The 15,107-nt window shown below is 37.3% G+C and overlaps 1 protein-coding gene across 1 annotated transcript in view; it reads right to left on the bottom strand.

Moving 5' to 3' along the window:
• The window catches only part of NHLRC2 (NHL repeat containing 2), a 28,328-nt gene that overhangs the window by 12,953 nt on the left and 268 nt on the right, over positions 1 to 15,107 (bottom strand). The window contains exons 2-5 of the mRNA XM_010173208.1: positions 12,331 to 12,483; positions 7,316 to 7,771; positions 4,835 to 4,956; positions 3,003 to 3,132 (exon numbers count right to left, since the gene is read on the bottom strand). Of these exons, the coding sequence (XP_010171510.1) occupies positions 3,003 to 3,132; positions 4,835 to 4,956; positions 7,316 to 7,771; positions 12,331 to 12,483 (861 nt within the window). The remainder of the gene's footprint in view (positions 1 to 3,002; positions 3,133 to 4,834; positions 4,957 to 7,315; positions 7,772 to 12,330; positions 12,484 to 15,107) is intronic.

Here is a 15,107-nt window from a genome sequence, read left to right on the forward strand (position 1 = left end):
TAAACTTCTTTTTTTCTCATTTTCATGTTCTGGATAACATGGCTTTGGACATTAAAAGGAAACTCACAGAAGCATCAGTTATTTAAAAACTATAAAACCCGTAAATCTATCTTCTGAAAACAAAAAAATCCTCTAGTACGCAGTTTAAGCTACATTGATCTGAGGAAAATGGGAAAGCATGATGCTATTTCCCATATGCCATGCCCAAGTCAAACAAATGAATTTTGTAATAGGGAACCTAAGTTGTTGAAGCACACATTACCTCCTGTAATTCTCACAGTGATACATATAAGATACGCAAAGAACAGGCACTGCTGTGTTGATGTGAACAAAAGAGTCATTTTTGAAACTCTCAGCAATTACTTCATCCACCCAAATGCATAAACAGACATTGTCACAGCAGTTTTCATACACTGACTGGAACAGGCTGCCCAGGGAGGTTGTGGAGTCTCCTTCTCTGGAGACATTCAAGACCCGCCTGGACACCTTCCTGTGTGATCTCATTTAGGTTCCTGCTCTGGCAGGGGGATTGGACTGGATGATCTTTTGAGGTCCCTTCCAATCCCTGACATTCTGTGATTCTGTGTGACCATGGGGTAGGTACTTGTAGGACAGTACACTGAGAATTGCTGACAGAAGTCTGGGTCTCTGCCCAGGCCAGTGAAGATTTCCTACAAAACCCTGCTTTGCACCCATTTCCTGAACAACAAATGCATCCTACGACAGACTGGATGGGAACACGAGATCCTAGTAGGCTCAAGCAGTTTGCAGTAACAGTACAACTTTGACAAACTCTGCTGCAGTGCTGACAAAACTATTTTGATGCCTGGCAACAAACTTAAAGAAGTCACTGCAGCTTGTGACTGTATCTATGGCTGTAAGACAAACACATTGCAGACTACAAGACACAGTCCTGGTTCCTTGTGCTCTGTGACAGACTCCTGTCAGCATTCTGAAACTCAATATAACCCTTTGCTTTGACAGGTCTCTCTGGTTATAGTTTTCTAAAGAGTTTTATATAGCTAGTACATTACTTTACTCGCATAAAACCATATTAAAAAAAAATCTTAAAAAGAAACTGAAAGCAAACCCCCTACCCATTTTATCCTTTTGGTCTATTAACTGACAGGTTACATTATATTTTGTAGAGATCTAAATAGGTAACTGACCAGTAGGTTCTAACTGAATATGAAAAAGTCTATACTGGTCTGAACAGAGTGCATTCAGAAGATCTGATTTTTATGTAAATGCTTATAAAAATTCAGCAGTCACTGTTGGAACAGTGCAGATGACTAATCCTCTACAGGTGACTAATTCAGTGATTACTATGTTCATGTTGATAACAATCCTATCAATTAACATTTAATAAGAAGAGCTGTGAAAAATAAGAAGTATCAACAGATATTCAACTACTGGCAGCAGCAGAAGAAAGCAGCATAAAAAAATGAAAACTAAAATTATAGGATATTTTGAATAGTTCTGTTAACCAGCTTAAGTTTCTGAAGCACTGATGAGTTATTAGTCTCCTCCTTTGCTGATCTGTGAAACAGCTCTGCAATAACACCCCACGGGGATCAGCTTGCTGGTTCAAGGTACCTTGAAAACCGAACCATCTAGGCACACAACGGTCTACTGGTTCTCAAAAGGAAAATCAAATTGGGTAAAATTCAGAAAAATTCATGCCTTCATTAATGGCAACACACATCTGGTGAGATTCTCTTCCAGGTACTCCTCCTTTTTCTTGCAAGTAGCATTCCACATGCTTAACTCAGATTGTGAGGGTCACCGCCAAAGCCTTTCAAAAAAGAGACCCTGTTTTTGTTTTGTTTTGTTACTGAAAGCGTTAAATCTAAAAATTGATGCCAGTCATTTATTTAAGTAGTCGAGGCTGCTGGTGATACACTCTCTATACTGACAATGTATTTGTAGCTGTACTGACAATTCGTATTTGTATTTTTACCAGAATACTTCTATACAATCAGCATTTATGAACTAGCTTCATGTTCCCTTAAACCTGAGTATGGTTTCCTCCCTCGTAACTGATCCAAGCTTCCAAATGCTTCCAAGCCAGTAAAATGTTCTAATTTACTAATCTTGCAATGCATCTTCAATTTAAAGATACCAGATTTAAATTATGCTACTTCCTCACCCCATTCATCCGCAGATTCAAGAAATCCCAATATTGGAAGTTAATTTTTATGCCTGAAATACTGACCTAATGGTTTTACACCACATCAAGGTATTGTTCTGCCACTGTTAAGAAACTGGCATCTACAACTTCTAAATTATATTGAAATGGAAATATGAGAAAATTGAGTATCAACTCATAGTTAATAACAATTGAAACATGGCAGTTGTGCAATGTCAAACTGAGGTGTGTAAGTGAATCAGGAAAGTAAGCTACTTAAATTTTCAGAAGCTGATTCTTGCATCCTATTATGCAAAGACTTAATTTTTACTCCCTGATGCTTGCAAGGTTTTTTTCTGAAGTATTCCTCTCCTATCTGATTGACTCTATCATGATCTTGACTCTAATGATTTTATGTGACCTAAACAGGAATAAACAGAGGTCCCCAACTAAAAGTATTTTTATTCTCTAATCTCAAATATTTACAAGTAGTCAAACATGTCTGTATAGTCAAGGAAAGGAACTCCTAGACAATGCTCACTTCCTGTAAAAGGTAGCTGCTTCTTAAGTGATCCTGGCATAAGGCACTGGCCTAACAAAAGCAATCACAATTTCCTCCTTTATTTGGACACAGTAACGATGTAAGTAGCTACAAAAGAATGTTTCTTCACATCAAGAAACAGTTCCCATTTTCTCAGGATGCAAGGCAGAGCCACAGTCATCAGCTGCAAACGGAACCACTGGTTTTTAGACTCAGTTGTAAACTAAACCTTTACTTTTTTGTATCTCAGATTACTACCAAAACAGGAAAACATTTAGCAAACCGTCATGCATGTGTAAGTATGAGATGTTAAAAGCTCAACTGATACAACACCTGAATTTCCGAGGACCACATCCCACGGAGAGCTGATAGGCTGTTCTTCTCCTTTTGCTCCACCTTCCTTATCAACACCTTGTATCCCAATGCCTGCTACAGTGGTCACCATCTCTGACTCCAGGTCAATCTACAAGAAGCAAAATTACACCCACTGAATGTACAACGTTGACTTGACTGAAGTTACAGATAATTTGAGGTAGATGTCAAAAACAGAGAGTTGTTGCTGACAAATAAAAAACAAATCCCAACAAATTTCAGGTATTTGTTTATGTAGGAAAATAATTAATTTTACCACAATGCTTGCTGGTGTTGGGGGGAAAGGGGAAAGCAGTGGGTAGCGGGAAAACCACATGCCTGGAATTCTCTTCCACACGCAAAAAAAATGTACATGTTCCGTCAAGGTTTGCTCAGCAACGGTAGAAGCATCGGAATTTTCTGGAGAAATACTTGGACAATGGATGCAGATGTTTTATTTTAGACTTCTATAGGACTATGACATAAAAGTTAAGATACTGCAACAGTATCTCCCGTCTCTATATAAAATAATCTGTACAAAGCAAATTATTTTTGCAATTTATTTCATGACCTGGAGCAAAATATTTTAATTCATTTCTGCAACCTAAATCCCTTTATTTTTCCATCACCTTTTGCTTATTTTCTAAGTGACTCCCAATACCTCTCATGAATTTATTGTGATGATCATGTAAAAAAAGGAGTCTTTCATGCACAGCATCTTTTAGCTTTTGTAGCAGTAAATGCATTCTTTTAGCAAGGCCTGCACAAACATTTGAAAGCATGTCCTGTAGCTGTTGTATTACTTTAATTCTTGGATACCCTCATGGCACATTTAGATGAAAGGGAATAGTTAATTATCATGAAAAATCCTGAAGCAGTATGATCCAGATCTTCAGATGTTTCTGTGCTGTCTTTGTACCTGCAACACTTAATTTCCTGCAGTCACCAGGCTACAGTGATGAATATTATTAAGACAAGGAACCTGGAGCAATCTGCTCAATTTTAATGTTTCCAGAATAAAACCTGGTAGCCAGCTACAATGAATACAGTGCAGGGAGTTTGTGCTTTGAAATGAAACACAGAATGGACCTACTTAACAAAACAAAGGCTCCCCAAAAATCAGGAAGGATGTACCTCCTCTGATCATGAATCAGACATATTGGTGAGGACCTGAGTACAAGATCTTCCGAGATTCATAAAATAATAATAATAATAAGGTAGTATTATACTGTTTCAACAAACTTAACTTCTGATTATTCTAAATTTGACCTAGCCAAATGTAAGATCCAACAATAATATATACAGAGAGTAACATTCCTACGTGCTAAAACCTTGCGAGCACTTAATAAAAAAAAAATCCACATGCAGACAATTCTGAAATCAAAGCAGTTACCTGTACTTTAGAGACCCAAACACCCAACAGAAGTTTAGATTTTCAATGATCCACAGTTATACAATAACTTTAGATAAGAATCTGATCCTACTGGAAGTGAAACAAAAACAATTTGCTTCCAGTACTAAGAATAGACGTTTCTCATAACAGGAAAGTAAGAGTCACTAGAAAAAAAAAGTAAAAAATCAGTTATCCTAGAATGAGTTAGTGCATATCATCTTCATTTGAAAGGAAGCATAAAAGTATATGTAGCCCTTTAAAAATAAACTGCATAAAGCATTTATTTATAAGATATCGGGCCAAATTTCCTTCCTGATGTTCAGGGTATTTGGAGAGTAATTAATCTGGTGTAAATTTTCATCTGTGTAAGTAAAATAAGGTATAAGAGATTAAATTTCGAATTTCCTTACGGAAAATTTACCTTCCTAATTAGGTGATTTTCTGTATCAGCTACATAAACAACGTTATCTTTTATAGCGATCCCTTGTGGTGAGTTAAAAGCTGCCTCTGAAAATCTTCCATCTCTCCTTCCACTGTCTGGACCTAGAAATGAAATAAAGCAACTCAGAAATAATTAAAAAAAAAAAACCCAAACAAACAACAAAAACCAAAACTTAAAAATAAAGTATATACATTTAAACCTGTAAGAGGATCACACATTCTGAGATGCTTTCACTGCACCTTGTACAATTTACATGATTAATATTTTGTGTAGTCTCATTTTAGTCACTGTGCTATGTAATTACAATAGCCTGGAGCTATTAAGTTTTGAACTCATTCTCTGCTTCTTTAAGCTCATCTTCCAAAGAGAAGTCCTAATAGGGGTCTAAATTGCTCCTGTTCTCTTGGACAACAGCAACAGAAGCCAGAAACAAAAAACTATGTCTTCTTTTATTCCAGACTACATCAAAGCAAGCCAGCAGGAAAAAACTTTAAATTCCAAAACTCAATTCCATTCCAATGGTTTCAATTTTAGTGTAATCACAAATGAAACTGGTATTTGATTAGCAGCATTTTCTCATTAATAATAATAATTGGGAAAAAGACATGGAACTGATTACACAAAATAACAGTGAGAATGATGGAGTGACAGACTTCTGCCAGAACAACCAAGAAATAGAAAGGAACATGACCTGAATATAACAATGTGAAGGTAAGCATCGTATTTCAGAGGGAGTAACATTTAAAGTGCATTTGAAGTATGTGTCAGCAGAAGACATTTAGACACATGAGTTATGTGTACATCATGATTTATGATGCAAATATAGTCATTTCAACCTTTGTGCATGCCCACATTTATTACAGGATTATCAACTTCATTACATTAGTTTCTGCCCACGGAATAATTTAACTGAGTCACTGAAATACACAAACTTTTACAACCTACTGTCAGAAGACAATTTAGAGCTTAACAGATGCGAAGCACTGAGGTGCTGGTGTGTGATCCCAGTAGTTTCCCTTTGTAATTGTCAGGGTGCACACCCCCAGGGAAGGGAACAGCACAAAGTGCCACAGGAAGGAGGGGTACCAGTTCAGAGGTCAGCACACTTCCCTCTGAATTACTGTGACTATCCCAGAATACTAAAGGGTGCCTTGTTGGCAGAGGCTTCATCTCATATATCAAACAGAAACCAAATTCTCTCTGTTTTGTGGCAAGACATCCTGTTTGTACTTTCCTAAGAGAAGGGTATTAAGATGAATGCCTTTATCAGGTTAACTTGGATAGTTTCTCTGTCTATCCAATGCACTGTTACTTCAAACAGCAAGATACTTTCTTCCTTCCTTCCTTTAAACAGGAGTGCCACTGCTATTTTTATAAGGTCTGCAGGATCCTGCCATGGAACAGGCATTAGTCAATACCAGACTAAGTAATATAGGACATATTAGCACACAGGTCCTGATTCGGAGACATAAATGAATCATTGTTTTCAACAATTTGGGGATTCAACCACTTCCTAAAGCTGTGTATCGTGGCTGCTCATTGATGGACTGTCCTAACAGCTATGTACCTGCTGCAGTAAAATGTCACTTTGACCACTAACAGATGAAAAAAAGAACGAGTCTGAATGTTCCATTTATGAAAAGGTAAAGTGTACGAAGAGTGTGCAAGCTTAACTGCATTTTCTTGATTTGCATTGTAAAGCAAACAGCAATTTTACAAAAGCAGTAAGAGAGATTTGTTCTTTAAAGCAGAAATGTTACTAATATGAACTTTGTAACAAATGTAACTGAATTATTTAACTTTCACCTTTTTCAAAACTTGATTATCTGTTACACCTCAATTTTGGCCTTTTCATATATACTAAGGATACTTCACTTTCAGGTGTCTATGCCACTAGTGCAATGCCACTGTTCTTAAGAATCCTCCTCTCCTGTAAAAACCAGAAGGGGATCCTATAGAGGAATGCACTTGATTTCAAAAACAACCATCACCACCACCAAACAACAAACACACCCCAAAAATCTCCCCACACACCACCACCACCACCACCATAACTCAGCATTAATTTCTTCTATTGGAAACGGAGGTATTTTTGTCTCTTTTCCACTCCTTACCTTGCTGCTGGATGTGGATGTACATCATTTAAAGCTAAACCTATGTGCAACTCCTTCAGAAAAATACAAAATGTACTTTCTGAATTTCACATTAGACCATAAAAACACAAAACTTAAGTCAATGGAAAAAAGAAAAAAAAAATTAGACATCTCAAGCAGTTGCATTAACAGTCCCCCATTGATGGTACTATGCCACATCCAGTAAAAGTTATTCCAGTAGGAAATAAAAATTCTGGCAGTGCTTATAAACTGATCGGTCCTCTAAGGAAAGAATCAGCCCAGTAGGTCCAGGGAATATTCTCCACTCCTAAACTGAAATTACTGTAATAAATGTATATACCCTTACCTCCAATAGTGTGTAGAATTTGTCCATTTTTTTGAGTAACCAAAATCCTGTGATGTCCAGTGTCTGCTATTACCAGTCTTTCTCCTGAATTATCTACGGTCACTTTGCCAGGAAACAGCAGGGGAGAAGGTGGGAGGGAGTCTCTGTATAGCTTTATCCCAATTTTGTTATCTTTGATTTGTCCTCTCTCCTTGTAGAATTTCAGTGTTATAGAAGTAAATAAAAACAACTTCTCTCTGTGTCCCTCTCCAACAAGTGAAAACAGCATATTTCCACGAGGCCCGAGAATGACCAGAGTGGGCCAGCAGGACACTTCTAGTTCATGCCACAATGTTGCATCTGCATCATTTACTACAGGGTGGACAATATTATACCTCAGAACGGCACTTTTAATGTTATCCAGAACTTTTTCATTTGGGAATTTCGCTGAATGGACACCAACAATAATAAGACCATCTGAAAGGAAAAATAAAGTCATGCATTGAAATGTATTTGTATTGGAATTTTAAAAAAAAGCAAAAATGAAGCACAGTTATCTCACAATGTGACTGAGTGCGTTCCAGAATGAAAGAGGATTTGAGCAAACAAAAAGCAATTACATCTCAGCAGGAAATATACAAAATATTGAAACTCAGAAATAACATTTCAGTAAAATCACTGAACTTTAGGACCATTATTTCCCCAGATGGTTGACATTTAATATGTCATAAATGGTTCTTAGTTCCTGAACCTCTACATACTAAGGCACAAAAATACTTTCAAAATAATTATGGGTAAGCTGTAGCAGTTCAACTGATACTTTCGGTTTTTCAGATGTTCATGATACCTCTTTGTTTTCTGATTCCTATACACAACTATGGTGTTTTGGAAAATGAATTTCTTTCCACTGTTAACCAGGAATCACAAAGGAACAACACTGAACTCTGAAAGTCCAGAATTACCTTGGTATATCTCACTCTAGATAAACAGTAAAAAAAAATAACTTATAGGCTTCTGAAATCAGTATTCTATATTTCAAATAAAAATGGCAGCACTGAAAACTATGACAAAATGACAAGTAGCACTTGTTACAAACCAGGCTTGAACCCTTTTCCTTAAAAAAAGAAACAAAAAAGGAACAGGGCATTAAATAATTGATTTTTGCCTCTCCCCTTAAAATGTTTAACTTAATTTCTATACTTGGTTAATAAAGACAATGAAGAGTTTATGTTTTCCCACAGCAGGGATAACTGCACTTGAAATCCTAGTATGAAGGTGTTGCAGAAGCATAAAGCAATGTAATTCTGCTTTTATACACTGCGTACATAATACTAACCCTAAAAACCAATCAAAAGCACACCATTACGGGTTTCCTTGAATCGCTTGCTTATTTTCTTAGTTCTATGAAATTCTAACACAGAAATAAAAATCTATGGTTCAGAGTTCAGCTGCTTTTCCCTTGAAATAAGAAATAAATCTGTTTCCACTCCATGTAGACAATTATTTAAGTAGGGCCAAATATTCCACTCCCTCTTCCTATCCAACAGACAAAAAACAAAGAGCCTTCCTTCAGTCAAGCCACTTTTCAGTACTTTCTAGGAGAAAAAAAAACAGAGGGTAAAAAGAAAAGACAAAAATCACTCTAATTGATACAGTCTTTATCAATCCTATAGGTGCAGCATGTTGCAGTATCAGACAGCTGAAGCTGCAGTATCATTAACTGCTGAACTCCAAACAGCAGGTCAAATATTTTAACTGTAATACGATCATCAACAGCATTTATATTTGTCCTTCAAAAATATCATTAAAGCCAGAAAGACAATTCTACACTGAACATCTGAACAGCACAAATAAGTTATAACATCCTCCCATGAAGAAAACTCTTGTTGAAATTGACAGATGCTACACTGACATATAAGAATATGCATATCATTTACAACACTTTATTTGAAGGATTATAACGGAGCACAAGGCTGAACTTATGCCAAGCTATTTCTGAATATTAAAAAGTACTCCCTCTTATAGAAATAATTTCTGGACTGCTGATAACATGAACTGAATATGCACTGGGGTTTAAAATAGCTTTCTGAATGCCACTTGAAAAACAGAAATAGCACCACTGAAGATAGCAGTGAGAACATATCAGATAAAGATGCTAGGCGACATTTAATCCTATGGAAAGCAGTTTTCATGTCAAAACAGATCTCCTGAATTTCCAGACAATAGAAGTATGTGCATACATATAATGATATATGGAATGGTTTAGGATCACCCTAAAACTACAGTTTCTTGTTTTCAGACTTCTCAAGTCTGACGATCACACTGATAAAATTTCAGCATAGTCCACCTAAGAGGGCGTTTGAATCATGCTAAAAAATGTATGTACACAACATACAATCAAAAAAAAAAGACATTTCTGCAAATTATACAAATACCAAGGTTTGTTCTTGGCTATGTGGAAAAATATAGGCAACCTTCTTCCAAATATTCAAACAGCAGACTAAAGATCCAAATGCATTATGAGGTAGATGCTTTGTCAGAGTAAGATGCTTGTTTTCAGTCTGACTAGTATTGTTTGCTATATCGGCACTGTCTGCCAGGTCTATAGCACAGTAAATAAATACATGAAACGTGTAAATAAATGCTACATTGACAAATCTAAAGTTTTGTAAAGCTGCCCTTTCACTACATGCTTAATCTGACTTGCTGCTGCCAAAACAAATCGTGCCAATTCATTTTGTGCACCAAATTCAGGTTTTTTCTGATCATGTGGTGACAGATTTGGGAACTAACCCAACCAAAGCGAACCTGTCCCCCATCCCCTGGGTGGAGAAAGGACTTGCATTAACTAAAGAAAAAAGCAGATGGAAATAGAATGAAACTCCAGCATAAGGCCAGACACCAAGATACCTGCATTAATATATCTAGACATTCTTAAAGCCCTTTTTTACATGTTCGACATCCTTTCTACCTCATTCTTCCAACTTCAACCTTACTCAGGTTTTTCAAGTCAACAACTCTCCCCTCTTCTTCCCCCTAGTGATTAGTAAATCGTGTTTGCTATTGGTGAAGGTGATGCACATGGATATAAAACCATCTACTGAAGTATTTTTCTATGGCTTAAAAAACCACAACCCTTACTGCCTTGATACATTTATACATACCACTGCAATGCTAAAATTTACACACTTAGCACAGCAAAGAAAGACTAAACAATTCTGAAAAGGCTGACAATCAAAAGATGAAAACAACAGAAAACAACCAAAAGGAAGATCTATAGTGAAAAAAAGTATATTTTTTTTTGTTTGCACCATCCAGCATCTTAATCTCTTCCTGAACCCAACTGCTATCCTCTGTTTCCTAAGGGATTACATTTTAAGATTAATGTTCCACACACCTGCTCTTCTTTCCTTTTACCACCACTTGTTCTTCCACTTTCACCCCAAGTATCTTTATTCTCACTGCAGTTCCTTTAGGAACAGGATAGCTCAAATGTAAGAACAACATATTAGGATAACTCAAATGCAAAAAGAATTTATCACCTATCAGCAAAGTACTCTCCTCAAGTAGGGAGTTTAATGCCAGTCAAACAAAAATATGTGTCTCCAAGTGGATCTCCAGTTCAGTTCAGACTGCTGCAGCCACTCCTACACCAGCAGAGAGATGTTTGAATGCTTCAAAGAGAAAGCTTGTGGGGAGAGATTGTTAAAATGAATATTCTGTTATCAACTGATTTAACAGCTTAGTCTTAAAAAACAGATTAAGGATATGACAGCTATATTAATACAGTAACATTATACTACAAAATGTTTATCATTTTAAGATATTATTCATTATACAATCAATGTAATATTCTGAAATCTCAACCTAGACCTTCTCCCCAGCGTGCCTGATATCCACAGCAGTCCATTTACCATTTGCTAACCACCTTCCACTTAAAACTGCCTCCCTCTCAAAAGAATGCCATGACACGTTTTTCCTTATTAATGTTTCTCATATCTAAAAGCATTGTATCAATTCTAAAATTTCTCCAAAGCAAACATCTAAGCTTTTCAAAGTAGAAAAATTAGTTTGTCTTCTGTGAAGTGCTATGTAAACTTACAATATTTGAGCTACTTAAAGAACTTGACATTTCAAAGACTGTAATTTTTTTTTTCAAATGCAAGAAGGTAACATATGAAAAGAAATGGTGCCAAAATTAAAAACAATCAGAAATGCCAATGGAGAATCAGAGACTTAAACATTATGTTATTTCTTTCATATATATTACATTTAATAGAATATTTTTAGGGCTGAAAGTAACACTGTTCTTCATCTCACTGCGAAGTCTATTAAAATATCCAAGATAAGTGAGTAGCTGATACATTCTGTGTAAAGACCACAGCTTATCTCTGACAAGTCACCATGATGACAAGAGGCTGCATTCTGAGTAGTAATTACCCCGTATTTTTATTCACTCAAAGAGTGAGATAGATTTCAGCTCAGATATTAATTTAAAGAGCTTAATTCCCTTTCCAAAATACAGAACTACTAATGGTGCATAAGGTGATGCCAACAGCAAAAAAAAAAAAAAAAGCTAAACCAAGCTCACATATTTTGTTATTTCAGTTAAAATGGAAAAAACAAGTCATCTTAATTATATCCATCCTACCACCTTAACTATATTCTGCTCAGAGCTGGTTCCTGAGTCAAGTGTAGAGGGTTACATACTTATATTAACTTCAAGCTGGTATCTTACATCCTTGTGCAGCTTTTTGTAACTACCCTTATTTATGAGCATATCAGATTTGGGCTTTGAGCACAGATACTGTTTCTTTAATTACACAGACACAACAGATACCTTAGGTAACCTCATTTAAAAATGTGATGGGAATATACATAGTCACCTTTTTTAGACTACTTAAAAGATTAGAAGACATTTTTAGGCACCCCTGAAATTTTGCCAGCTGTTTAGTAACCAGCAACAAAGTGACTCAGCTACTCTGCCTGCAACACTGCCAGGAAATTCTATTCCAAGGGAGCCAAAGCACTTTTACCTTTATCAGAGTGCTGGTGCTCCAAGGCGTGGAGATCAGGCAGCAGGTGCAGGCAGTTGATGCAGCAGTAAGTAAAGAAATCCAACACCACAACTTTTCCACAAAGGTCTTTGTGAAGAGAAATAGGACCTTCTGTGTTCAACCACTGTAGATCTGGAGTTCAGAGAACAGTGATACCCAGTTAGCAGAAGAGCAGGGAAAGGCAGACACTGATATTTAATGTGCCCAACACCACACAACATTCCTGGGACATTTCACTTAATTAAAAAAAATTCAACATCCCTTTCTATGCAGGTAGAAAAGCAAATCAAAAGTCTTTCATTTATCCAACTCATTCTTATATTCCACAATTTTCATAATTACTAAATGAAAAGAAATACTATTAACAAGATTTTTTGTAATATCAAAAGTGCAGTTTATCTATTTAAATAGGCACCTTTTAAGTGAAAGAACATGCAACCTCAGAACAATTTTCATACATTTCAAAACATGGTCTACATTATTCAACCCTTAACAATATGTTAGTGGTTAGTAGGTCGAGAGAGGTTCTCCTCCCACTCTACTCTGCCCTGGTGAGGCCACATCTGGAATATTGTGTCCAGTTCTGGGCCCCACAATTCAGGAAGGACAGGGAACTGCTTGAGAGAGTCCAGCGCAGAGCCACGAAGATGATGAAGGGAGTGGAGCATCTCCCTGCTGAGGAAAGGCTGAGGGAGCTGGGGCTCTTTAGCTTGGAGGAGAGGAGACTGAGGGGAGACCTCATTAATGTTTATAAATATGTTAATGGCGAATGTCAGGAGGATGGAGCCAGGCTCTTCTCAGTGATGCCCAATGGTAGGACAAGGGGCAGTGGGTGTGAGCTGGAACACAGGAGGTTTCACTTAAACTTGAGAAGAAACTTCTTTACAGTGAGGAGCACTGGAACAGGCTGCCCAGGGAGGGTGTGGAGTCTCCTTCTTTGGAGACATTCAAGACCCGCCTGGACGCCTTCCTGTGTGATCTCATTTAGGTTCCTGCTCCAGCAGGGGGATTGGACTGGATGATCTTTCGAGGTCCCTTCCAATCCCTGACATTCTGTGATTCTGTGATATCATATGGGTACCAATTAATTATTTATAACTCACAGAAATGCTAGTAAACTAAAACACTGTTAAACTCTTAATGATTTTTCCAAGTTTTGTAAAGAACTAATTTCAGAAATGATTAAAATATTTTTGATCTTGTTTTTCAAAGTTTGAAATGACAGGTATCAATTAACCCTGTTACATGTGAAGAAATATGACCCTTTCACATATACCCAGCAGAACTCCTGGTCATTTATTTTAACTGCTTGATAGGAGACATGGAAGCATTCTTTTCTCACTGGTAACTGATATTCCTCTGATCCCGTGAGAAACTGATATCAAGTTAAGAAATAAATATCCTAGAGTATGGGCTGCCATTACTATCACTTAACGTTCCTGAAACTAATGGTGGGGGGATGACAGATGTGATACAATGCAAAGCTGAACTAAACTTCTGAAGGCCTATTTTTAAAAAATGTATATGCTGACTAATCCAAAAACCCTGAAAACTGCCTCTCTGACAGTTTCAGCAAACTAAGTTCCTATTGCCCCAGGAAAAGTTATTGCTGCTGAAGTCAGCAGGAGTCTTGTTTTCAGTTTCACTAAGAGGAGGATTGACCTCTACCTCCATATAGTTATAAACATAAATGGATGCACACACACGTAGATTTGGTGACAATAACAATTTATCAAGTATATGTATTATTTCCACAATATAAGGGCTTTACTTTTTACTTTTTAAAATAAAAGAACAGGTTATTTATTTTACGGCATTGCTCTGCTTTTCACTAGAACTAAAATACCTTTCATAAAAAATACTGGAAATGAAAAATGTTGGTTACCTATTTGAGCTCTTTTTAGAGGAGAAAATAAGCTTTGACAGAACACCAACTGAAACAATATTAATGACAGAAGTGAAAGTTCAATTTGGGGTCCCAATCTAGACAGAAAGAGCATTCACTTTGCTCCCCTGGTTAAAAGTCAGAATTCTTTCCCATGATACAGACTGATTTTAACCCTGAAGTTTACCTCCTGAGGTGTCTGTCTTGCAGTCAGATGTGAGCTCACACAGTTGCAGGGAGCCTCACTAAGGTTAAAAGGACCCTGAGGAGGACTTGCAACATCTTAATCTTTGATTTCACACTTGGCACGAGAAGACATAGCAATGTGTGAAAGGGAAATAGGCACACCACTGACAGAGGATGACATCTCCAGCACGGTTTGTATTATCAGGGTCATGAAAATTGACAAGCACAGGTAAGTCATGGGGAGAGAAAGCTGGGAAGCATCCTAAGTGTCTGCAGTGAAGCCAGGGGAGCTCAGGAGAAAGCTGAGAGAGTTGCCAAGGTTCTCACTTTGACCAGAGGAGAGAGACAGCAATATACTGTACAGAAGGGAAAAGCTTTATTTTAAAAAAATAAATGAATTAAGCTACTAGAAATTTAGAAGCCAAGTTTTAAAGGAAGGGTTTCTGCACGCAGAATCAGGGGGAGCATTGACAAAGGGGTTCTTTTTTCTTGTCCTTTGCTGCCGGTGCTTTCAGGAGTGACATTTCCTGTTTAAAAAAGCCGCTAACGGCGCCGGAATTACACGGCCCTCTCAGGCAGCGGGACTCCAAGGAAAAGGCCACGCAGCGAGCGTCAGGGCTCACCCCCTCCACCGGGGAGACCCCGCAGTCCCCTCCCGCCGGGCCCGGGCCGCCGAACCGCCCTC

This window comes from Antrostomus carolinensis, unplaced genomic scaffold, assembly GCF_000700745.2.
Source record: "Antrostomus carolinensis isolate BGI_N321 unplaced genomic scaffold, ASM70074v2 scaffold28658, whole genome shotgun sequence".
Taxonomy (NCBI): Eukaryota; Metazoa; Chordata; class Aves; order Caprimulgiformes; family Caprimulgidae; genus Antrostomus; species Antrostomus carolinensis.